This window comes from Zeugodacus cucurbitae, chromosome 4 (genome assembly GCF_028554725.1).
Source record: "Zeugodacus cucurbitae isolate PBARC_wt_2022May chromosome 4, idZeuCucr1.2, whole genome shotgun sequence".
Lineage (NCBI taxonomy): Eukaryota > Metazoa > Arthropoda > Insecta > Diptera > Tephritidae > Zeugodacus > Zeugodacus cucurbitae.
In genome coordinates, this window is record NC_071669.1 from 22125512 (window position 1) to 22153385 (window position 27874).

The 27874-nt window shown below is 37.0% G+C and overlaps 1 protein-coding gene and 1 long non-coding RNA gene across 2 annotated transcripts; both read left to right on the forward strand.

Moving 5' to 3' along the window:
* The first annotated feature begins 1066 nt into the window (after positions 1-1066).
* On the forward strand, positions 1067-27642 carry LOC105214607 (uncharacterized). Its single transcript, XM_054229118.1, is given in 6 exon segments — positions 1067-1914; positions 1917-1977; positions 1979-2302; positions 16240-17610; positions 20564-20798; positions 26211-27642. Coding segments are annotated over 6 exon segments (3648 nt in total). The 5' UTR covers positions 1067-1450; the 3' UTR covers positions 27404-27642.
* On the forward strand, positions 13545-14818 carry LOC128921379 (uncharacterized). The gene is made up of 4 exons (XR_008470836.1): positions 13545-13684; positions 13748-14126; positions 14188-14353; positions 14411-14818. It is a non-coding gene; the product is annotated as an uncharacterized LOC128921379 (long non-coding RNA).
* Positions 27643-27874: the final 232 nt, after the last annotated feature.

Here is a 27874-nt window from a genome sequence, read left to right on the forward strand (position 1 = left end):
GTGATATTAAACAATTTTTTATTATTAACCTTAAACAATTTTAAGTTAGTCATAAGTGTGTTCAATCATTTTTATTCCTTATAGTAATCCCCCACTTAAAGCTTAAATGAGTTTATTAAAAAAAAGGAAATCCGGCATAAAATCTTGCGGAGCGTATATAGTTAACTAACAGTGTAAACAAACACAATGCCAATCGAAATTGAAATATTGAAATACAGAACCTTCTATAAGTCGAAGATCTCCATAACTCGAACACTTGAATTAGCAATAGAAGGCAACTTTCATACAAATCTCCTTCCATAAATCGAACTTTTTGGTCAGGGCATAATACAAAATTTAAAATTTTTCTATCGAGGAGGAATTTAAAAGAGTCCCTCTATATTGTACAGAGGCGAACAAAAACTATGATATTACACTTTTGGATTGCATAAATCATGTAACAAAGGCATGGGATACAGACGTCAAGAGCCAAACAATAGCAAACTGCAACCAACAAAATGACAAAATAGATGTTTTAACGTATGTACTTAAAACTTTATGCGAAATAATTAAATAAAATTGTATTAAAATCTATATTTTCCAGTCTTTTGAAAAATTTTATGTTTTAATGAAAATTCTATAACTCGAAGTTTTATTGTGCATTATGGTGATTCGAGTTAGAGAAGTTCCACTGTAGTTTCGTTTAAGTTTCACGAACAAAATTAGTCTTATTAGATTTATACCAAAATTAAGCACAACCGTGTGAAAATCCATTGACTCTGAGTTTGGTCATTTATTCACTTTAGAAGATTTCTTAGTTTTATATATCTATTTGACTTTCCACACAAACTTTTGTTCACCCAATTTTAATAAGCTGGCAACACTGCTTTGCACACTTGGAGTATGTATTCAAAAGCCACTACAAGCTTGACAACGTACGAAGTATACGAGTATAATGAGAGCAAGAGAAAGAAATTTAGATGCTAAGTAATTAACACTCAAGTTCGCTCTCTATTGTAAGTGATCATACCCGTAAAAATTGCTATATAAGGGACAAACACTTCTGCACAATTCGAAGCAAATTCGGAGCAAACCAAGTGATCGGTGATTATGAGTGATTGTGAAATTAATCAGAGAAAACATTTTAAACAATAAAGTCAAATTAATTAGATGAAAAGATACCAAATATAATAGGTTGCATTGTAATTCTTTTGCTTGTGCTTAAGGCGGATGCACAAAGTGTTAACAACAGTTTTAAAAATGGACCGGACAGATTGTGTCATATCCTTAGCGTCTTTGACGGTCAAATCACCGCTGCTGACACAACCAAATAAACAGGAGCCCATACAGCCCGATAAAAATGGTAAAATTGTGATACCACATGGCGAATTGGTTGACCTGCGTTGTCGTGATGCGTTTATAAATACATGTGAATACATACTGAAAAGGAGATGAAAAAAAGGATGAGGTGATGAAATACGAAGATATCAACTGTACCAGCGAGTCAATACCCACTCCAACGAGAACAGGGCGTCACTGTGGTGACGGTGTATTGCTGCCTTTCGTCAATCAGTTTGAGGATGGAGAAATAACTACAATGGAAGTATGTTTCGACGAAGATGACCTAAAAACTTATTATGTTGAACATATCATTTATCCTGGAACCAAACATGGTAAACGTGGTGTGCCACGCCCGAACTTCATTCAGCAAGATTTCTTTCGTGGCGTAAAAGTTGATAATTGTTACAAGACGCAATTTGAGACTATCAGCCGAATACTTGGCAAGAATGCTTCGGAATACATAACAACACAAAACAGATTGACACGTGGACACTTGGCAGCCAAAGCCGACCTAGCATACAGTGGTCAACAAATAGCCACCTGTAAATATTTAAATTCGGCGCCACAATGGCCAATAACAATGACACGACTTTGCTTTGTTGGACCGGTACCTGGGGCATATGCACCTTGCCAAATGATAAGGGTGTACAAAAAGACCCTATATATTGATGAGCAAAATAATAATACGATACCAGTACCAAAACTTTTCTTTCGTATTGTCATCGATTCTGTTACGCTGAAAGGGATCGTGCTTGTTGGCGTTAATAATCCTTATTTAACCGATAAAGAAGTGAAGGCCGGTGGGTTTGTGGTTGCCAAAAATATATCGAACGACATTGAGTGTATAAACTGGGCCAAAAAAATAATTGAAAAAGGTTACTGTTATGCCTGTTCAGTGCCCGACTTCATAGCGGTTGTGAAAGATTTGCCACACAATGATTTATCGACCACCGGTATTTTAGACATGAAATTACCATCAAAATAATTTAAAAGAAAAACAAAAAATAGAAAAAAAAAAACAAGAAAAAACTTTAACTTCGGCAGTACCGAAGCTAATATACCCTTCACAGGTGCATTTCATTTAGTAACTATGTGTTTAAGCAAATCTAAAGACGTAAGAAAAAGTAAGTAAAAAAAAGAAAACATTTTACTAATTCTTTTTAGTCGGGTTGTTTGCTAGAAACATTAAGTTTATATAGTTAACCGATCTGAACAATTTCTTCGGAGATTATATTATTACCTTAAGCAGTAATCCATATCATATTTCGTGAAGATAACACGTCAAATGCAAAAATTTTCCATACAAGCCATTGATTCCGATCTTTGGGTTTGTATGGCAGCTATATGCTACAGTGAACCGATCTAAACAATTTTTCGGAGATTAAATTATTTCTATGAGCAATAACTCACACCAAATTTCGTGAAGATATGTAGTAAAATGCGGAAATTTCCCATACAAGCCCTTGATTCCGATCGTTCAGTTTTTATGATAGCTATATGATATAGTAGTCCGATATCGACAGTTCCGACAAATGAGCAGCTTCTTGAAGAGAAAATAACATTTCAAAACGATATCTTAAAAACTGAAGGACTAGTTCGTATATATACAGACTGACAGACATGGCTAAATCGAGTTCAACATACTGATCATTTATATATATACTTTATAGGGCCTCCGACGCTTCCTTCTGGGTGTTACAAACTTCGTGACAAACTTAATATACCCTGTTCAGGGTATAAAAATATTAAATTTGGGTGAAAATAGGCCTCTAGGTAACGCGCCTTGTTGCATACCTCATGGTGGTGTGGAAAATGCTACAAACACGAAAACGAAAAATAAATACAAACTATTCAAATAAATTAATAATTGTGTTTTTATATGTATGTATATTTATATGCATAGGCTATTTATCTCCACGTTTGATAAAGAATATGATGAGCTTTGGTATTCACTTCATTTTAAAAAAGTATTATTAGGCTTAAACTTTGAACAAATCAGGCAGCTTTTCCGTCAATATTTTATGAACCACAAGTTAACATATAGTGTCTAAGTAAAATGTATTGAAATGGCAGATCAGAGCTTAATAAGTCTGCCATAATATGTCTATGCTTTATCAAATAAAATATGTTAAAAATATATGTAGATATACAGTGGAACTTCTCTAACTCGAATCACCATAATCCACAAAAAAACTTCGGGTTAGAGAGACTTCGAGTTATAGAATTTTCATTAAAAAATATAATTTTCAAAAAAGCAGTAAAATATAGAATAATAACCAGTTTTATTTATTTAATTCGCAAAAGGTTTTTGCACATACATTAAAACAGGCATTCTGAATTTTTTTTGTTACATTTTGCAATTGTTTGGCTATTGACGTTTGTATTCCATGCCTTTGTTACATGATTTATGCAATTCATAAGTGTAATATCATACTTTTTGTTCGACTCCATAAGATATAGAGGGAGTCTTCTAAATTCTACCTCGATAGAAAAATTTTGAATTTTGTATTATGCCCCCACCAAAAAGTTCGATTTATGGAAGGAAATTTGTATGAAATTTGGCTTCTAAATGCTATTGCCAATTCAAGTGTTCGAGTTATAGAAATTCGAGTTGGGAAGTTCCTCTGTATTTACGAAGATAAAAATATTTCCTAAAGATATATAGCTATAAATATCAGCTCGTAAGTATATGAATATAATATATGAAAGTATTGAACTAACGGTGCAGTAGAGTTTCTTGTACGGTTTTTAGGAATAGTGAGATCTGCCGCTGTTAAAGCAGCTTTTTATTAAATTTTCCCTAACAATACTAGGCACGGTGTGATAACCTGCCAGAGCCTCAGAGAATCTCAAAAGTAAAAGTTAATTGCATTCTTTTCATGAACATTTCAGATTACAGAACCAATATAAAAAAACTGTTGCCCGAACAGCTCAGTCCGCTTGCGATATATTTCTTAAACCTCTGCGAATGTTTTCAAGTGCTATGTTGGGGTTCGTTTCACCAAATTTATAACGATTTTGGATATCGTATGGAATTTTGTAACAACTTTGAAATCTTGAGTATGCATAATGAGGGCAGAAAAGCCTAATTTAAGCGTTTTCGACGGTGTCTCTAAATTTATAGGCTCTTAAATTCATTTTTACACGATTCCGACACCTTTACACATATATTTGGTGCTGATAAATAATTTAAAGATTTCCCATCAAATTCGATGTTTTTCTTTCTACATATGGGCATTTCCGCCAGAAGGTCCACCACAGACAAAATATTAAACATTATTAGAATTACAAAGTTTTTGCATATTTCCATAGTAAAATATTTAAATTTATTTATATTAAAATAATTTTAAATTAATTCATAACCAATTACGAAATATATGAAAGCCAAGTCACATAGGAGCTACTTTCCTCATTTCGATTTTTGCTTGTGTAAAACCTTTATAAGGGTACAAAGAGCAAAATAAAATGCAAAAGAAAGAATGCGATTGCAAATAACTGTTAGTTTCTGTTCTCTTATTATCTAATATTTCAATGTCCCGTGCGACATCAAAAAGTAACACTTGCTACACCTGCATCGGAAATATAAGCAGAAAGCTCGCCAAATCTTGGGTATAAACAGTAAATTTGTGTACAATTAAAATAAAAACAAGTAAGGAAGGGCTAAGTTCGGGTGTAACCGAACATTTTATACTCTCGCAATTTATTTATTTAACTTAATTAATATTATATAATACACAATTTGACCCACATATTCATCATATATATTGTATAAGGTCCATTGAAAGTTGGAAACCATAATCTTAGGTTAGAAGCACCGAGGTCCTCGTGTTCGATATATTGGGCCTTAAAAACCTATGGTACGATTTCGGGATTTTTAGAATTGGGCTGCCACACTATTAACGTAGTATTTGTGCAAAGTTCTGCACCGATATCTGCACTAGTGCTTACTTTTTATATAGTAATGTAAACGATTCAGATTGTCTTCAAAGTTCTGGTATATAGGAAGTAGGCGTGGTTGTGAAGCGATTTGGCCTATTTTTACAACATATCATTGGGATGTAAGGAAACTATTACAAACCAAGTTTCATTGAAATCGGTCGAGTAGTTCCTGAGATATGGTTTTTGACCCATAAGTGGGCGACGCCAAGCCCATTTTCCATTTTGTAAAATAATCTGAGTGCAGCTTTCATCTGCCATTTCTTATGTGAAATTTAGTGTTTCTGACGTTTTTCGTTAGTGAGTCAACCCACTTTTAGTAATTATACTCTCGCAACCTGTTGCACAGAGTATACTAGTTTTGTTCACCTAACGGTTGTTTGTGTCACCAAGAAATATAAGAGTTAGATAATGATCAGGATGACGAGTGGATTTGAAATCCGGATGTCTGTCCGTCCGTCTGTCCGTGCTTATCTTAATGAAACTTGGAACATATGTTCCTTTGCACCCTGAGGAGGTTGCTTGGACAAAATCGGTCCACTGCCACGCCCACAAAATGGCGGAAACCGAAAACCTATACAGTGTCATAACTAAGCCATAAATAAAGTTATGAAAATGAAATTTTGGAACATATGATCCCATTAGGGAGGGGCACATTTGGCTGTATTTTTTTGGAAAAGTGGGGGTGATCCCACCCCCAAATAGGTTTTTTGTATATAACTCGCAAACCAATAAAGCTATATAAACCAAACTTTCTGCAGTCGTTTATTTTGGCCATTTCCTTATACAGTCCAAAAATGAAAGAAATCGGGTAATAACCACGCATACCTCCCATACAAAGGTTAGGTTGAAAATTACTAAAAGTGCGTTAACTCACTAACGAAAAACGTCAGAAACATCAAATTTTACATAAGAAATGGCAGAAGGAAGCTGCACTGAGATTTTTTACAAAATGGAAAATGGGCGTGGCGTCGCCCACTTATGGGTCAAAAACCATATCTCAGGAACTACTAGACAGATTTCAATGAAATTCAGTATATAATATTTTCTTGACACCCTGATGGCACGTGTGAAAAATGGACGAAATTGGTTCACAACCACGACAACTTCCCATATAACTCATTTTTGAATTTTAAAACTTTACACAAATACTGTATTTGAGCTGTGACATCACTTGTGGAAAAATTGTCAAAATCGGACCATGACTTTTCAAGGCTCCTGATATCGAACATGAAGAACCTAGTGCCTAAGGGTAATTTTTCCCCGAAAATATACTTAGGTAAATCCCTCAGATATTTTAATGTAATTCATTCCCTCTGAATTTTTTTCTTATAACAGTTTCTCTCTGTACCTGGAATGGTAAAAATCGGGTCATAACTTCCCCCAGATCCCATATACCTAATTATAAGTAATATTAAATTAAGTGAGCGTATAGTCTTCGATACATTGTATCTTGGTGGTGAAAACGAGTGAAATCGGTTTAGGAATTACCTCAGTCCCCATATACTATTTATGATGATTTTCGTTATTCTATTGAACTTTATACCCAATATATGGGACGAATTGTGTTATCTTTATAAAATTACATCAAGAAAGTTGAAAATTATTTTTTTTCTTTTAAAATTGACTTAAGTATGTAAATAGATACATTTACATTAATTATTTACATATGAGCAAAAACAGCACTTTAAATTCCACTGAAATAGCTATTCAAATAGATTTTGGCGAAAATTATAGGGTTACAAATCAAAATAACAGTGCTCATTTTAACACGCTTGTCAGGATAAAATCGTCCGCTTTTATAAATGAAAAGTTACCGCATGACATATTATTTTCTTGAAAAATATCTTAACTAAAATTTAGAAATCCTTTAGTTGCTTTTCTAAAATAGTTTACTCTCAGTTTAAAAACAAATTTATATTATCAAGCCTGGTTGATTTTAGAAAATAATTAAAATACTCTTTATTAGAATAGAATTTTTTTGCAAGGAGCCGTCGAGGGAGTGGGAGCAGTTATCCAAAGGAAAGTCTGGCAGATAACGAAATCCAAAAATTTGTATACCCGAGGACAGCATTTTCTGAAAAAAAAGCTGTATTTCACATTCATAATACTATTTTCATTTCATACTATAGAATTTTTGTTGTGTTTCTCGTTGGATATTAGTTAAAATAAATAAATAAATAGACTTACTACTTTTTTAAGTCATTTTATTGGACTTGTTGTTAAATAATTCCGTATTATAACAACAAAATCAACATAAATATTATGATAAAAAAAATGTCCCGTGCAACATGTCCCGTGCGAATGTGGTAAATATTTAATTTAAAAAAACTATAAATAATTTTTGGGTGAAATTCATGCCAATTTTAAAGACATCCATTCACAACGCTCTACAATCAAAAATATTGCCTCATAATTCGCTGAAATCGCCGTTTGAATCGTTGTCCCCAAAAACGACTTTCATTTTTTGTCCCGTGCGAATGCCTTGGTTTTTTGCAATTATCTTGAAAACGAAAACCGTTCCAAAATCAACCTTAACACTAAATGTAGAGCGAATAAAGGGCTATTAAAAAATCCTATTGTCAAAATTAAAAAACATTTTAGTTCATACTTTTTTTTTTAGTTGGAAGGTGTACGATTGTCACGTTCGACATGGCGGAAATGCCCATATGTATGTTTTTTATGTTCACCGATGTTCTTTATTTAAGATACTCAATGTAACAAATATTATTATTACCGTTATAAGCGGTTTTCGTTAAAGCGAATATTCGTTATTTCGGTAAAGTAGCGTATTTATATTCGCATCTCTGGTAATATACGGATTCTTATTAAATGAAGTGAAAATAAATGAAAGACTAAAGAGCATATGTCAAATAAAAGAAAAGTCAACACATATCAGTCAATACTAGTTTAGCCATCATAATAACGGTTGGAAAGCATTGCCAAACCGACCCACAAATTTGACTTAATTCAAATTACAAAAGCTAAGGAAAATGAGAACAAACTGTAAACTAACAAAGAAGAAAACGAATAATGCTAAAAAAATAATAACAGTAAAACTGAGCAACAATGCATGCCTGACCATTGGAATCTCAGTGTGCTCTGTCCAATCCATAAAAAGGGGGACCCCACAATCTGCGCTAATTACCGTGGTATAAGTCTGCTCAATATCGCATATAAAGTCCTATCGAACGTATTGTGTGAAAGACTAAAGCCCACCGTCAACAGACTGATTGGACTTTATCACTATGGCCTTAGACATGGAAAATCCATAATTGATCAGATATTCACCATGGGCCAAATGGAGAAGACCCGTGAAAATAGGATCGACACACACCACCTTTTTGTCGATTTTAAAGCTGCTTTCGACAGAACGAAAAGGAGCTGCCTTTATGCCGCGATGTCTGAATTTGGTATCCCCGCAAAGCTAATGCGGGTGTGTAAGTTAACGTTGAGCAACACCAAAAGCTCCGTTATGATTGGGAAGGACCTCTCCGTGACGTTCGATATCAAACGAGGTTTCAGACAAGGTGACTTACTATCGTGTGACTTCTTTAACTAGATGTTGGAAAAAATAATAGAAGCTGCAGAGCTAAATAGAGGTACACTCTTCTATAAGAGTGTGCAGCTGCTGGCGCACGCCGATGATATTGATATCATCGGAAGCAACAACCGCGCCGTTTGTTCCGCTTTTTCTAGACTGGATAAGGAAGCGAAGCGAATGGGTCTGGAAGTGAACGAGGACTAGATGATTACGTCTTCTGTCATCAAACAAACAGTCAGCGCATTCGCGGCTTGGCTCCCATGTCACTGTTGACAGTCACTTCGTCACTCGCTCTTTTACACTCGTATCTCTAACAGCACTTCTTATTTGTGTTTCATTTTCGAGTAATCGATTTTTCACAAAAGCCAATGTTAATTTGTCTTCAGATAACGTTTCAACTGTTTGCGCTGTTATAACACCATCATAAGACGATGGTAAAGTAAGTTTATCCATTTCGTCGATTATAGATCTCGAAGCTAACAGTACAGTTTGATAACTGATCATCAAAAAAATCAAAATGATGTACATATGTTTAACGATAATAACTTCTTTCGTACAGCCAACTGCGTTGCTAAACTTTTTCTTTCAATATTTCTGAAAACTTGTTTAATTGTACTTTCGTTGCTTGCAAAGCCAAGCAAATAGTCGTTTAGTAATTCAATTCTTAAACTTTTCGCATTTCTTTCGGTTTTTTGCCAGGAGCCATCAAGATCTCGGCGTCATTTCGTCTATAACCTTTAAGGCGTCTATCTCAGCCAAAAGTGCTCTCATTCGAAACTTTCAGAAGGATTACTTTTCTTTTACTTTTTTTCTAGATTTTCGGGAAAAAATCTACAGTTGAAAAAAAAATATCTTTGGTTTAGGCCTGAGTTTATTATGCATTATAAAAGCTGTAGAAATTTCATTGAAATCTACCGAGCGGTTTTCGGGTTACAGTTGTCATCAGTTCAAAAAACATAGTTTTGAGAAAAAAGCATTTAAAGTTTCACACTAGCGTGTTGGAGTGCCCGAGCGCTCATTGCTATTTGTCGAACAACTCTAAAAGCAATTACCGGATAAACTTCAAATTTGCAGAGTATATTTTTAAGATATTACACTTAACGAAAATGCAAAAAAATATCGTTTTAATTTGAATGTATACAATTTTCTATCTGATCTGCTAACAATGATTTTTTTATAAAAATATACTTCGAGGTGTGTTGTTGGATATCCCTTCATCACGGGCAATACAAGGGCATTCCCCGAACTCTAAATATTTTAGTTAGACGCATACAATTGAGGGCAATTTTAATGTTGAGTAACATGTACAATATTTGCTTTCTCATTCTCTTATTGTATTTTCATGTGTGGAGAAGCTTATTGCTCTCTTCAAGCACTTACCAGAGAACATACATAATTTTATATTCTCTAGATATACGCGGAGTATCTGTGTGTCGCTCATGAGCCATGACTCATGACCAGGCATGGGCAAAGTCTTAGCAGGTGCTAAAAGAGCGTAAGTTATCGTATACGTACACACTGCAAACAGACTGAATATTTTTGATCGCTGATTCGCTTGGTACCACAGTAAGCGCACTAACACAATTTCAGTTTGCGATGCTCGTTTGATTGTGGTGGTGCCCATTAGTGATGAGCGATATTTCACTACCGGTGATTTTTTCACTGTGATTGAAAAATCACATATAGCAACTGTGAACAATTTTTGTAAATATCAGTGATTTATAATCGCAGTTCAGTAATTTGAGTTCGATCACAGTAGCTATAGAGAAGTTCAGTGTTTTTGTTCGATCACAGTACATATACGAGTTCAGTAATTCTAATTCGATTACTGTAACAGTACCAGCTCAGTGATTCTAATTCGATCACTGTAGCAATAGCAGTTCAGTGATTCTAATTCGATCACTGTAGCAATAGCAGTTCGAAAAGTAACAATCACAGTTCAGTAACAATATCAGTTTGAAAGTAGCAATCACTGTTTAGTAACAATATCAGTTCGAAAGTAGCAATCACTGTTCAGTGATCACATTAGAAATTTTAGTTGTGATTTTGATAATTTTGGGTACGATGATTACAAAAGCAGTTAAATGTACCTAAAATGTATTAATTAATTAATTGTGATTACAAAAGCAGGTAAATTTTGGATATTGTTTAAATTAATAAAAATGTAAATGTAAAAAATTAAAAAAAAAAAATGTGGAGTATAAATTCTCATAAATTGGTTTTTTTTTTGTTGTGATCACAATAGTAATATAAAATCACAGTGAATTAAAAATAGCAATCACTGAAATCACAGTGATTAAAAAATAGCAATATCGCTCATCACTAGTGCCCATCCCTGCTCATGACTATGTGTTTATGAGATCGGATCGGAGCGGAACGAACTTTGAGTAGTTATTTTACTCATTATTGAAAAGCAGCAGCTATTTGTATTTCGATATTGCCATACTGATGCACAATATTACATTATTGAGGAATCAACGACGGTTTATAATTCGAGGTTTATTCTCCACTGATATTGCGACTACATATGATAAATTCCAAATCATTCACTGCATGTATGAAAAGACAAACGAACTAACAAACAATTCAATTCGGATAAATGCATATATTAAGAGATTTGCTGCTGTTGTTTTGCTAGGTCGGTAGGCTTCACGGGTTTCAACCGGTTTTCTTGCCACTAAATTTCGTGAATTTTATTTATACTTATATTTATTTTAGATGCGCTGAAGCTTTCTATTGTTTTTCATATTTTTTGCAGCTTTCCAGAGCAAATAACCATAAGACTTATCTGCAATAAGTTTTAACAGATACATTTTAATTACAATATAACCTCCCTGATTCCTCAATAATGTAAAATTGTACACCAGTATGGCAATATCGTAATAGATTCTAGAAAGTTCAATGTTTGACAATTCCTTTGACGCCACTGCCCACACATTCCAAAAATGAGTAAAAGAAACATCTCCCATCACGCTACGCTCCATTCTGAAGTGTGAGCTCATTACTCCGAATGGAAGTCACTCACACTCACACGCAGCCATGCGGCTTATATCCCAGCAAGTCATGGGCATGGATAATATGATACGAAACTCTTCTCTTTTGCTTGTTGAGAGAGCCCATGAACTCATTTTTGATGTTGGCAACAAAGCCAGATCATGGGCTACTGAACAGCTGACAGTCAAAATGACGAGCTACCACTAAGAATCCCGCAACAATAAATGATTAAATGGTTCGTTTTTGTACGATAAGTTTTTTGTGATTTTTGAATTACTATTAACTTCTATTTAAATGGAGTTAATATGTGTACATTATTTAAGAAACGGTGGCTATTTGTACGAAAGTAATATATGTACGTTCTTTAACAGTGTTAAATGACATTTACGTAAATACATATCTGGGTACAAATTTTCTCTTAAACTTTTAGAGAATATATTAAGATGTTTATTTGTTTATAAAATATAAATAAATATATGTTAATAAATTACATTACATTTTAATTACAATATAACCTCCCTGATTCCTCAATAATGTAAAATTGTACACCAGTATGGCAATATCGTAATAGATTCTAGAAAGTTCAATGTTTGACAATTCCTTTGACGCCACTGCCCACACATTCCAAAAATGAGTAAAAGAAACATCTCCCATCACGCTACGCTCCATTCTGAAGTGTGAGCTCATTACTCCGAATGGAAGTCACTCACACTCACACGCAGCCATGCGGCTTATATCCCAGCAAGTCATGGGCATGGATAATATGATACGAAACTCTTCTCTTTTGCTTGTTGAGAGAGCCCATGAACTCATTTTTGATGTTGGCAACAAAGCCAGATCATGGGCTACTGAACAGCTGACAGTCAAAATGACGAGCTACCACTAAGAATCCCGCAACAATAAATGATTAAATGGTTCGTTTTTGTACGATAAGTTTTTTGTGATTTTTGAATTACTATTAACTTCTATTTAAATGGAGTTAATATGTGTACATTATTTAAGAAACGGTGGCTATTTGTACGAAAGTAATATATGTACGTTCTTTAACAGTGTTAAATGACATTTACGTAAATACATATCTGGGTACAAATTTTCTCTTAAACTTTTAGAGAATATATTAAGATGTTTATTTGTTTATAAAATATAAATAAATATATGTTAATAAATTAAACTAAGCTAAATTTTTGTTTATGTTGATTTATAATATGTACGATTTTTAATTATTATAATATTTTATTATTTTTATGTGTAGATGTCTATTGTTTATCTTAAAATATATATTTATAAGTGTATGTGTTGGTGTAATATTGGTTAAGAAGTCTTTATTAAGCGTAAACTGCAAACCAATAAATACCCAAGAAATCGAATAAAAATCTCCTAACTTATGTTTTCCCGCAGTGGCACCACTGCTAAATGTTATAAAAAATGCGGACTTTGACAGCTCTCTCACGAATGAAAGAGTTTCGTATCATGTTATCTTTGGTCATGGGTACTGAAACTCCAACACATTTAAAGAAATTTTAATATCACCGCTACATACACACATATGCGACAAAGGACAAAATGTGCATAAACATTTACCTCAACTCTTCTCTCGTACAGCACCCTGAATGATAGAAAAAAACAACCAAAGTTCTCGTGTGTTTGAACAAGTTTTGTTTTGAGCTATATCATGGTTGCTTGTGAAGTATTATTTTGCGTGGTTTATTTAAATCAGTGATCTGAAGCACGCATTTTTATATAAGTAAAACGTAAAACTAAAGTTTTATAAAGCCAAAATATGGAATTGAAGAGGGTGATACAGTAATACTTCATTGCACTGTCAATTCGAAGCACGCAATAAAAGTTACGCCAACAATGGTCAACATCAAGAGCGAAACCATTGAATATGTAAATAATTGTTGAATATAATAATATTATCTTGCCTTAAATTCTAATTACTTTTCCATACAGATATTTCAAACCTCACACAGCGCGTTAAAGATACGCAACCTAATTGGTGTTACTTATGGTAGCAACGTAAAACTTTCGAATCAATAGAATATATACTGCAAGCAAATCCAGAACTATGGATGCTAACGCTGCTACATCGAACACAAATCATTTACACACCAGATATTAGGTTTAATGTCACTTTATTAAACCTTTTGGTCAACACAAGCACGTGAAGAATTGGAACGACATGGTTTGGGTACTTTTGTAACCGTTTATCATAGCGTGTGTCAACTGGGTTTTGCCAATGAGCTAGAGGGCAAAGCAGTTGCAGTACTTTTGGACTTACCGGCACCTCAGTTGGCCGTGCCATTAGCAGCTAAAACACAGAAATTAAAGGGTAAATTTAAGTTAATTTTTGTAATCATAAAAATTTAAAAACTTCTTGTATGTTCAATTAGGAGGACTTTATTGATTCATTTTCACCTTGTATTGAGGAATCATAACGTTGTTGTGTCGCTTTACATGGATTCACCGAAATTAGTTCAATGGAAATTCTAAAGCAAGAGCATGGATGTTAAGACTAGAACGTTGGCCGTGCTAGATTTAGCATTCCTGAAACATAAGGTAATTATTACCAACTTTTATGTGGTCAAAATTCATATTTTACTTTATATTTTATAGAAACTGGCTTTTCACCGAAGAATTCGCCTGTTTTGCAGGTTGGTAATACAAGGGAATTCCCCGAGCATTAGTTAGCCGCACGATAACAACTGAGACCAACTTAGGTGGCGAACACTCAACATATGCATTCTTTGCGCTCCCATTCTCTCAATGTTTTGCACAAGCTCAGAGAGCACTCTCTGATCACCAACACTGACTGTGCAAATTTTGGTATTATTTGCCCAGGTGTTGCCAGATCACTCAAATTAGCTAAATAAATTTACATTTTATTATCAGAAATTTGTGACATAAGTAAATGGTTCATATACATATTTATTTTATTTATTTTTGTATAAGTTTTAGAGTAAAGAAATTATTGTGGCAATTATCATGGTAATAAAAATACACACCGCACTGAAATGTCTTGAATTCTCGCTTGATCAGAATGTGAAATATCTTCGTTTTATGCAAGCAGCTGAGACAGGGGCAAAAGTCGACCTACATAATTTATATCTCTTTAACATCTGGAAAGAGAATGATACATATAACACTGAAAGCGGCACAAAGAATCCTTTAAAAAACTTGGTCAAGTGGAATTAACATTAAGCAAGGAACAAAAAATTTCAATCTGATTGTCGATTGCATTTAATAATGAATTCCTCAAAAAAGTTATATGGTACATTAGTATGGCAATATCGAAGTATATTCTAGAAAGTTCAATTGATTATCGTAGCAAATGCCGTTTCTCGCAAATATCAAAAATGAGTAAAATAAGTAAATTCCAGCACGCTACGCTCCATTCTGAAATGTGAGTTCATTACTCGGAATGTAACTCACTCACACACATGAGCGGCACATAGATACATAGATATCCCAGCAAGCTACGCGTCATTCTGCAATACAACTCACATTACTCGGAATTTCACTCACTCACACACACACGTAGTCATGAGCGACACACAGATACTTGAATTTTTCTTCAGTGTTGCCAGTGTTTGTCAATGCAAAAATCCGAATATGATCGTTTTAGGGACTACCTTCTATAGCGTTCTGCTCAAATAATATATTAAAATTTTCAACCAACTAATCTTTGGACTTACGCAAGTGATATTAAACAATTTTAAGTTAGTCATAAGTGTGTTCAATCATTTTATTCATATTCTATAAATATATTATTCCTTATGGTGATCCCCAAGCTTAAATGAGTTTGTTAAATCAAAAAAGGAAATCCGGCATCGAATCTTGCGGAGCGTATAGAGTTAACTAACGGTGTAAACAAACACAATGCCAATCGAAATTGAAATATTGAAATTGTTTCGTCTAAGTTCCACGAACAAAATTAGTCTTATTAGATTTATACCAAAATTAAACGCAACCGTGTGAAAATTCATTGACTCTGAGTTTGGTCATTTATTCATTTTTTAAGATTTCTTAGTTTTATATATGTATTTGATATTTCACACAAACTTTTAGAAAGAAAATGCAAATTTTCACCCTAATAATCTGGCAACACTGCTAACGACAACTTGCACACTTGGAGTATGTATTCAAAAGCCACTACAAGCTTGACAACGTACGAAGTATACGAGTATAATGAGAGAAAGAGAAAGAAATTTAGATGCTAAGTAATTAACACTCAAGTTCGCTCTTCGTTGTGAGCATACCCGTATAATTGCTATATAAGGGACAAACACTTCAGCACAATTCAAAAGCGGAGCAGACCAAGTGATCAGTGATTATAAGTGATTGTGAAATTAATCAGAGAAAAAATTTGAATCAATAAAGTGAATAGTTTGAGATTGTGAAATTACTCAGAGCACAGATAGTAATCAATAAAGTCAAATAAATAAGAACAAAAAATGGGTTCGAATTCAATATTCACGATACTAATTTGGATAGTGATATACATTGTAATTATTTTGCTTGTACATCAGCCGGATGCACAAAATGTTAACATCAAACCTAACAATTTACAAATCAACAATATTATAAATGGTCCGGAACAAAGTGGCGTTGCAGTAAACCTTAAGTTACCGGAGGAAACGATAATCAATAGCTTCAACAAATATGATAAAAATGAATGTGCACCTTGTGTCATCAAAGTCAATGGCCATATGACGGACAAATCACCGCTGCTGACACAACCAAATAAACTGGCGTACATGCAGCCCAATAAAAGTGGTGAAATTGTGATACCTTATGGCGGATGGGTTGACCTCCGTTGTGGTGATGCGTTTGTAAATACATGTGTACAAATACTGAAGGCACAATGTGACGGCGACCAAAATTTTCGCATAAACCAGGAAGTTGTGAAATACGAAAAAATTAACTGTACCAGCGTGTCAAGACCAATTCCAACGCGAACAGGCCGTGGTGACGGTGAATTGCTGACGTTCGCCAATCACTTTGAAGATGGAGAAATATGTACAATGCAAGTATGTTTCGACAAAATTAACCTAAAAACTTATTATGTTGCACATACCATTTATGCTGGAACCAAACATCGTAAACTTAAAGTACCACGCACGAATTTCAGTCAGGAAGATTTCTTTCCTGGCGTAAACGTTGATCATTGCTACAAACAGAAGACACAAATTGAGACTCTCAGTCGAATACTTGGCGTAGATGCGTCGATTTACATAACAACAAAAAACTACTTGTCACGTGGACACTTGGCGGCTAAAGCCGATCAAATATTCAGTGGTCAACAAAAATCCACCTTTCATTTTCTAAATGCGGCGCCACAATGGCAGTCGTTCAATGGCGGAAACTGGTCGACCATCGAGGATGACGTGCGTGAATATGCCAATAACAATGGCACAACTTTGCTTTGTTGGACCGGTATCTTGGGCATATGCACTTTACCAGACGTTGATGGTGTACAACAACCGCTACACCTACATATTGATGAACAAAACAATCATACGATACCAGTACCAAAACTTTTCTTTCGTATTGTCATCGATTCTGAGTCACGTAAAGGGATCGTACTTGTGGGCGTTAATAATCCTTATTTAACCCTTGAAGAAGTGCGGACCGGTGCCTATATGGTTGCCGAAGATCTATCAGACCAAGTTACTTGGATTCAGTGGGACAGACAAAATGTCAATAAGGGTTATTGTTATGCCTGTTCAGTACCGAACTTCACAGCTATTGTGAAGAATTTGCCACACGATGATCTAAAGACCACCGGTGTTTTAGGCCTGAAAGAATTATCGAAATAGACCATTTCTGTATACAAGAACACATAATCAAAAAATTAAAAAATAATAATAAAAAAAGAAAAATAAAACGAGTAAGGAAAGGCTAACTTCGGATGCAACCGAACATTTTATACTCTCGCAATTTGTGGCTATATTTTTATTAAGATCGCACACAATTTGACCCATATATTCGGTATAAAGTCTAATAGAAAAACGAAAATCATCATATATAGTATATACAGTGGAACTTCCATAACTCGAACTTCTATAACTCAAAGTTCTCCATAGCTCGAACTTTCGAATTGGCAATAGCGTTTAGAAGCCAAATTTCATACAAATTTCCTTCCCTAACTCGAATTTCTATAACTCGAACTCTTGAAGTGGCAATAGAAGGCAAATTTCATACAAATTTCCTTCCATAAATCGACCTTTTGCGAAGTAAATAAATAAAACAGTGTATAAATCTATATTTTACAGCTATTTGACAAAATGATGTTTTAATGAAAATTCTATAACTCGAAGTGACAGCTATTTGACAAAATGATGTTTTAATGAAAATTCTATAACTCGAAGTGCCTCTAACTCGAAGTTTTTTTTTGTGGATTATGGTGATTCGAGTTAGAGAAGTTCCACTGTATATTATAGGAGGTAATTCCTGAACCGATTTCCCTCATTTTCATCACCAACCTACATTATATCTGAGAGTATACGCTCACTTAATTTCATAGATAACCCGATTTATAAGCCCATCGTATTTTTGAAAATCCTGTAATTAGGTATATAAGAACTAGGAGAAGTTATGACCTGATTTTAATCATTTCTGGTACAGAAAACAATTTTCTCTGAATTACATTGAGATATCTGAAGATTTACCGATATTTTCGGTGAAAATTACCATAAAGCACTGAGTTCTTCATATTCGATATCCGGGGCATTGAAAAGTTATAGTCCGATTTCGATTTTTTCACAAATGATGCTACGGATCATATACAGTATTTGTGTAAAATTTTATTTCGCCATCTTCATTGGTTCCTTATGTATATCTTATAAAGTGAAGGAATCAGATGGACTTTATACTTAAGTTATATGGAAAGTTTTCGTGGCTGTGAACCGATTTATAAACCAACCTTACAATCAAATATGCCCCTTACTAGAGCGATCCTTTATGGCACTTTATGTGTTTTCGGTTTTCGCCATTTTCTGGGCGTGGCAGTGGTCCGATTTTGCCCATTTTCGAAAGCAACCTTCCTATGGTGCCAAGAAATAAGTGTGCCAAGTTTCGTCAAGATATCTCAAGTTACTCAAGATATCCGTTGCACGATTTCAAAATAAAAATGTTACAAGAAGAGTAAATATTAAATTTGGGTGAAAATAGGCCTCTCGGGGAACCGAACACCAAAAAAATCGGTAACGCGCCTTGTTGCATACCTCATGGTGGTGTGGAAAATGCTACAAACACGAAAACGAAAAATAAATACAAACTATTCAAATTAATTACTAATTGTGTTTTTATATGTATGTATGCATAGGCTATTTATCTCCATGTTTGATAAATAATAATAGAGAAAAGCAGCGTTGCGTTAACACTCGTCGTATCTTGGTATACGTCGCTCTTATCGGTGTGTAGCTGAGTGAGCGGCATGCCGAGTGACTCACTGTTCGGAATGGAGCATAACGTGCTGAGAGATACTTGTTTTACTTATTTTTGAAATTTGCGAAAAGTGGCGCCAAACTATGTGTCAAAAACTGAACTTTCTGGAATAATTGTAGTCCGGCATTGCCACATTGAGATAAAATCTAAAATTATTGAGGAATTCGCGATGCTTTATAATATTCGAGATGTTTTATTAAACCCATTGGACAACCGCATGGAAACCTTTTTCACTCCAATTGACTTGAATTGTGTAATTTGAAATATGTATGTATGATAAATACGATTTCTTTTTCAGCGTTCTAACAGCTTTAATAAGTTCGAATTTTGCTTCGATCATTTCCAACTGTCTTATGTCTTATGCTAGATGAATACAAACAACACAAGCCTATATAAATATATAAATGTGATTTCGCTTTGTAGCAAAGCAATTAAAGCCGTAATAAAGCTAAGCTTTTTAGACAACAAATTAAAGCTTTATGTGTTATCTAACTTGATCAATATGCTTACTAAAAGCATGTCGCATAAGCTCGAATATGCAGTTGATGAGCTTTGGCATTCACTTCGTTTTAATAACGTATGATCACTACTAGTGCTATAAAAAGCTCGCGTGAGCTTTCTACCACTTCTTAATTAAACTTAAACTTTGAACAAATCAGGCAGCTTTCCGTCAATATTTTATAAACCATAAGTTAACATAAGTAAAATGTATTGAAATTGCAGATCATAGTTTGATAAGTCTGCCACATAATATTTCTATGCTTCATCAAATAAAATATGTTCAAAATACATATGTATATGTAGACATATTTACGAAGATAATAATATTTCCTTAAGATATATAGCATTAAATATCAGCTCGTCTTTTAGTGAAAGTGATCTTTTGTTAACTTTACGGTAGTGTAAAACGGTTAAGTACATGAAGATAATACATAAAAGTATTGAACTAACGGTGCAGTAGAGTTTCTTGGTTTTTAGGAATAGTGGGATCTGCCGCTGTTCTAAAGCTGCTGTAGCTTTTTATTAAAGTTTCCGTAACAATGCCAGGCAAGGTGTGGTAACCTACCAGAGTCTCAGAGAATCTTAAAGCAAAGCAGGTTAATTGCATTCTTTTCATGGACATTTCAGATTACAGAACCAAGATAAAACTATTAAACACCCATAATACTTCACACTCGCTTCAGCATTACTGCTGATCTGGCTGCATTGATTGTGTATAACAGCGGCATGGGCTGGCCCGAACAGCTCAGTCCGCTTGCGATTACCGACAACAGAAGAGCGATATTTCAGCCAGTTGCGTATATATGTATGTAAATAAATATGTACGCACATGCCACAACAACGGTGAAAACGCCATCAACAAGCAGAGAACGTATTACAAAAACAACAAAACAGCCGATGCGTTCAGCGCTCAATATTTATATCTTGTTCGGTGTTTTCGTTTGTGTTGTTGGTAGAGAAGCGGTGAAACCAGCTGATGACGTCGCACTTATACTGAAGCGTGTTGAAGCAGGTGATACGACGGAGGAGAATGCGCCAGTACACAACAACAACGGTAAGTCACAAATAGCTTATCAGTGGTAAAGATATTGTGATACATTAGGGTGGTGCTGCAATGTAAAAAGAAAGGTTTTACAATAGATTTTTTAAACCTCTGCGACGGTTTTCAAGTGCTATGTTGGGGTTCGTTTCACCAAATTAATAACGATTTTGGATATCCCATGGAATATTGTAACAATTTTGAATTCTTGAGTATGCATAATGAAGTCAGAAAAGCGATACTTCAACCGTCTTCGGCGGTGTCTATACATTTTTTGGGTGAGATCTGTGTTGTTGTTATATATCCAGAAAAACTTAACCTTAGAAAATTAAAAAAAAAAGGTTTTACAATAGATTTTTTAAACCTCTCCGACGGTTTTCAAGTGCTATGTTGGGGTTCGTTTCACCAAATTAATAACAATTTTGGATATCCCATGGAATATTGTAACAATTTTGATTTCTTGAGTATACATAATGAAGTCAGAAAAGCGATACTTCAACCGTCTTCAGCGGTGTCTATAAATTTTTTGGGTGAGATCTATGTTGTTGTTCTATGTCCAGAAAAACTTAGCCTTAGAAAATTAAAAAAAAAAAATATAAAATTGTTTGTTAGATTTTTTTAAGGTACACCCTAATGTTAATATGTTTGGAATGATAAACAGAGAAGTGTTTAGTTGAATGTGAAAGCACAATTTTCGATTGTTTACATGACTTTCGCTGCTGGCCTTAATGGCATATAAAATGCAGATACTGACTAATACGTAAACTTATACATACATATGTAGTAAGAAAACGTGTATGGCTATTTGAATATACTTATGTATGTAAGTACATTTGTGAAAAAGTGAAGGCAAATCTAATCCGCAGTACAGATGTTCATTAACTCAGATGGAATTGCTAATAAGCGAAGATTTTCATAAAACAACAACAATAAGGTTGTTAAGGTCGAGGTTCCCAACTTTTTTTTAGAAAAAAACATGGAAAATTCAAATTTAAAGGGGTATGCTTATATATTATATGCTTGGAGGATGGGATGATGTGTAGAAGTTCACGCAAGTGAGGAAAGTTTTTGATTGTCACTCACTTGGGAGTGGCCAGGAACGATTCTTTTGCATATGACTCAAGCAGCTCACGACTTCCGGTTTTAGACCAAGTATCCTCTGGGTAGCCAACAGACATCCGTTTGAAGGCGAGCTAAAGTGAGAAGGCGAAGCCCGCTTATGCGGTTGTGCGTAGGGTTTGGGACCCACCACATAAAAATCACCCCCAATGAAAAATCTACGAAAGCCTCGGATGAGACACCCCCCTTTTGATGACGACCCCTGCAAACGTTTTAAGGATAATGATATAAGGGCATGCACCTGGAATGTCCGGACCCTTAATTGGGAAGGTGCCTCTGCCCAGCTGGTTGATGTCCTCATACGACTTAAGGCTGACATCACCGCCATCCAAGAAGTGCGATGGACGCGACAAGGACGGAAGAAGGTGGGTCCTTGTGACATCTACTACAGCGGCCATATAAAGGAGCGCAAATTTGGTGTTGGATTTGTGGTGGGAGAGAGACTCCGTCGCAGAGTCCTGGCATTCACCCCTGTGGATGAACGTCTAGCCACAAACCGCATCAAAGCGAGGTTCTTCAACATATCACTGATTTGCGCCCACGCCCCAACGGAAGAAAAGGACGATGTGACCAAAGATGCTTTCTATGAGCGCCTAGAACGCACCTATGAGCGCTGCCCCCGCCACATGTAAAAGTCGTGCTTGGTGATTTTAACGCCAGGGTGGGTAAAGAAGGTGTCTTTGGCACAACAGTCGGAAAATTCAGCCTCCATGACGAAACATCGCCAAACGGCCTGAGGCTGATCGACTTCGCTGGGGCCCGAAATATGGTCGTCTGTAGTACCAGATTCCAGCATAAGAAAATACATCAAGCTACTTGGCTGTCTCCTGATCGAAACACGCGGAACCAAATCGATCACGTTGTGATAGACGGAAGACATGTCTCCTGTGTTTTAGACGTGCGTACGCTCCGAGGACCAAATATAGACTCGGACCATTATCTGGTCGCAGCGAAGATACGCACCCGCCTCTGTGCAGCAAAGAACGCCCGTCTACAAACACAAGGAAGGTTCGACGTCGAAAAGCTGCAATCGCAACCGACAGCCGAACGATTTTCTACTCGACTTGCACTCCTGCTCTCTGAGAGCACTCATCAGCATCTCGGTATAAGGGAACTGTGGAACGGCATCTCAAACTCACTGCGTACCGCTGCAGCCGAAACAATTGGTTTTCGGCAACGACAAAAAACAAGCTGGTACGATGAGAAGTGCCGTCTCGCAGCGGAGAGAAAACAGACTGCCTACCTCGCAACGTTGCAAACGACCACAACACGTGCGGGATGGGATAGATACCGAGAGCTGAAGAGGGAAGCGAGACGCATCTGCAGACAAAAAAAGAAAGAGGCCGAAATGCGTGAGTACGAAGAGCTTGAGAAGCTGGCAGACAGAGGGAATGCTCGAAAATTTTATGAAAAAATGAAGCGACTTAACGAAGGTTTCAAGACCGGAGCATCCTCATGTAGAGACCAAGGTGGTAATCTGGTAACCGATGTCCAGGGCATACTGGGATTATGGAGGGAACACTTCTCCGAATGGCAGTGAGAGTACAACACCAGGAGATGGCGAACCCGATCCCCCAATCGATGACGATGGAACAGATGTTCCATTACCCGACCATGAAGAAATTCGAATAGCAATTACCCGCTTGAAGAACAACAAAGCAGCGGGGACCGATAGATCACCGGCAGAACTATTCAAATACGGCGGCGAAGAACTGATAAGGTGCATGCATCAGCTTCTTTGCAGAATATGGTCGGAAGAAAGCATGCCTGACGATTGGAATCTCAGTGTGCTCTGCCCAATCCATAAAAAGGGAGATCCCACAATCTGCGCCAATTACCGTGGGATCAGCCTCCTAAATATCGCATACAAGGTTCTATCGAGCGTACTGTGTGAAAGACTAAAGCCCACCGTCAACAAACTGATTGGACCTTATCAGTGTGGCTTTAGACCTGGAAAATCGACAACTGACCAGATATTCACCATGCGCCAAATCTTGGAGAAGACCCGTGAAAAGAGGATCGACACACACCACCTTTTTGTCGATTTTAAAGCTGCTTTCGACAGCACGAAAAGGAACTGCCTTTATGCCGCGATGTCTGAATTTGGTATCCCCCGCAAAACAAATACGGCTGTGTAAGTTGTCGTTGAGCAACACCAAAAGCTCCGTCATGATTGGGAAGGACCTCTCCGAGCCGTTCGATACCAAACGAGGTTTCAGACAAGGTGACTCACTATCGTGCGAGTTCTTTAACCTGATGCTGGAAAAAATTATAAGAGCTGCAGAGCTAAACCGAGAAGGTACAATCTTCTACAAGAGTGTACAGCTCCTGGCGTACGCCGATGATATTGATATCATCGGAAGCAACAACCGCGCCGTTTGTTCTGCTTTTTTCCCGCATGGATAAGGAGGCGAAGCGAATGGGTCTGGAGGTGAATGAGGACAAGACGAAATATCTCCTGTCATCAAACAAACAGTCGGCGCATTCGCGTCTTGGCTCCCACGTCACTGTTGACAGTCATAACTTCGAGGTCGTATATAATTTCGTATACCTGGGAACCAGCATCAACAACACGAACAATGTCAGCCTCGAAATCCAGCGCAGAATAACTCTTGCCAACAGGTGCTACTTTGGACTGAGTAGGCAATTGAACAGTAAAGTCCTCTCTCGACGAACCAAAATCAAGCTCTACAAGTCGCTTATCATTCCCGTCCTGCTTTACGGTGCAGAAGCTTGGACGATGTCAACATCAGATGAGACGACACTAGGAGTTTTCGAGAGGAAAATTTTGCGCAAGATTTATGGTCCTCAGAACAATGGCAACGGCGAATACCGCAGACGATGGAACGATGAGCTGTACGAGTTATACGACGACATTGACATAGTTCAGCGAATAAAAAGACAGCGGCTACGCTGGCTAGGTCATGTTGTCCGAATGGACGAAAACACTCCAGCCCTGAAAGTGTTCGATGCAGTACCCGCCGGAGGAAGCCGAGGAAGGGGAAGGCCTCCACTCCGTTGGAGGGACCAGGTGGAGAGCGACCTGGTTACACTTGGGATCTCCAACTGGCGCCGAACTGCGAAGGAGAGAGAGAGGTGGCGCACTATCGTCGATTCGGCTATAACCGGCTAAACGGTTGCAACGCCGATCACATACATACATGCTTATAATCATTCGAAAGAACATTCTTTGCTTTTTACTTTTTAAAGATTATCTCTTTCAAATGTTGGCCGCGGTCTTAGAGAGTCCATCCGTTGAGCCCAATTCTCGATGACTCGCTAATGCATTTCGACTGATAACTGACGAATGAAACGCGTGATGTTTTACTCCAAGGCCTCAATCGATGCGGGATTGTCCGCATAGACTTTAGATTTTACATATCCTCATAGGAAAAAGTCTATCATTCGATCTTGGTGGGCAATCGACCGGCTTAAAACGAGAAATTATCTGCTCACCGAAGAGTTCACTCAATAAATCATTAGATTTATGCGAGGTGTGGGAAGTGGCGCCGTCTTATTGAAACCAAATGTCGACGAGATCACGAGCTCGTCCGAATTGCAGAAATTTTGCTTGTTTACATACCCATTGAGCCAGAAATGGGCCTCTTTGCTGAATAGGGTCATTTGACTCGAAAATGTCGGATCTTCTTGGAACTTTTCAGGAGTCCATATAGCGAGGTGACGTCGCTTGGGATGGTCGTGCGACTTCAGTTCTTGCACAAGCTGTATTTTGTACGTTTTCAATTTCTTCGTGTACACCCCAGCTATGGCTGCTATGTTTTCTGCTCTGCGTGCTGGACGTAGTCTATTCGGTCTATTCTATAATGAATGAGACTCAGCTCAAGATGGGTGATGGGCCGATTATGTTGACTTAAGTTGAGCGAAGCGCACGAAACACATTCTTTACAGACCGTGATTTTTTGTAATAAAGTTGAACAATCTGTAAACGTTGTTCAGGCGTAAATGTTTTCATGATGAAATCCCAAACAATACTGAACCAAAATAACATTACAACTTGACACGACTCACACGTGATCTGTCAAAAAAAGGCTATAGGAAAAAGTACCTCTACTTCGATCACCCGGTAGTTTAAAGCTATGCACTGAAAGAGGCCTGAGAAAGTATCGTCGGACAACGAAGCATTTCGTAATGGGCTAAAGAGCAATTAATGAACAAAACTTAACTGGATTTGAAGGCTTTTACTAATACGGTTAAAAATAATAATATTGACTGAGAAATTCCATTTAACTGATGATAATCGTTCAATAACAAATAATCAAATAACTATCCACTTTATTATGATTTCAGCACGGCCATGCACCATTGATACGCAATATGATTTGCCAAAGCCGAACCTACCGCAGCCGCTGTACATACGTCCGAACTCAACGGAATATTGGCTGCCGAACGACGACGGTTTCATTGAGGTACCACAGGGCAGTAGTATAGAATTGATCTGCACCGCATCTTTCGCGAATGCCACTGCAAAAGCGACGGGTATATCGCGCAAGACGCGTGTCATCCGTCCGCGTTGCCACCAAGGCACCACTTTCACGCTGAACGGTGAAAAATATGAGTTTCGACAATTTCTCTGCACACAGCCTGTGAAATACACCGTGGAGCGCACAGCACAAGCTTGCGCCAACAACACAGCACAGCTGTATCGCGTCGGCTACAATTTGACACGGACACGTTTCCTTGAAACCATGCAGATCTGTCATGACGATGACGAACTGCGTACCCACTATGTGCGCTATACTCTCCAACCCGCCAATCAGTATTATCAGCCGGGCGTGAAGCGTTTGAGCTTCTCAAAAGCTAAGCATTTCACACAATACGACATGAATTACTTCTACTCGCAAAATAATCAACAACTACAGGCCGCACAGTTGTTGGGCAGCGAGGACCAAGCGCAAACATGTTTCGATAAGAAATCGCTCTTTCTATCTCGCGGTCATTTGGCTGCCAAAGCCGATATGATCTATGCCACACAACAGCGCACCACATATACTTTCTTCAATGCCGCACCGCAATGGCAATCGTTCAATGGCGGACAGTGGGCGACACTGGAGGAGCGTGTGCGCGCATTTGTCAAGCAATCGAAGCAAACGGTCACCTGCTACACCGGCACTGTGGGCACCATGCAACTGAGAAACACCAGCGGCGACAAACGGCAGCCCTACTATTTGGCTTACGACAAGAATAATAACGGTTTGTTGCCAGTACCAGCACTGTATTTTCGCATAATTGTGACTGCGACTGGACGTGCTGGCATCGTATTGCTGGGCAGTAATGATCCGTTCGCAACGTTGCGCGAAATACACGAGGAATATGTGATCTGTACGGATGTGCGCGAGCATGTGCCATGGCTCAAGTGGATGAAGAATAGAGTTGATGACTCGAAGGGCGGATACATGTATGCGTGCAGAGTGGATGAGTTCTCAAAAGTGGTGCCTACATTGACGGCGGAACTCGCAAATGTGTCCGAGTTGTTGGTATAAAGAAAATGGAGTTTGCGACGCTAAGCTCGTTTCGAACTCGAGTCTTTTCTAGAGCTTTGCTGCAATTTACCTAGTGGTGCGCACCCGCTCTTGAACCTCTGTGACATAATGGATATCGCAATAAGTAGTGCAATGAAAATAGTTTAATTGTTTAAATTCCCCTTAATTAAAAATTTATTAATTTATTTACTCAGAAATTAAATAATATTGACAGATTACCTCAGGCAGGTAATAGTAAAATAATCTTTTTTTAATTTTGTGGAATAGTTAAATGCCTCGGAATTTTATCTGACCAAAGATGGTGAACTGAACAGCTTCCACCCTTGGGAAACCGCTCCAACGGATCAATCCAGTTCCTTTAAAGTAAGGCACTGAGTATGTATGTATGTTATTGGCGTAGAAACCCCTTACGCGATTATAGCCGAATCAATAATAACTCGTCATTCGTCTCATTTTCTCGCAATTGCGCGC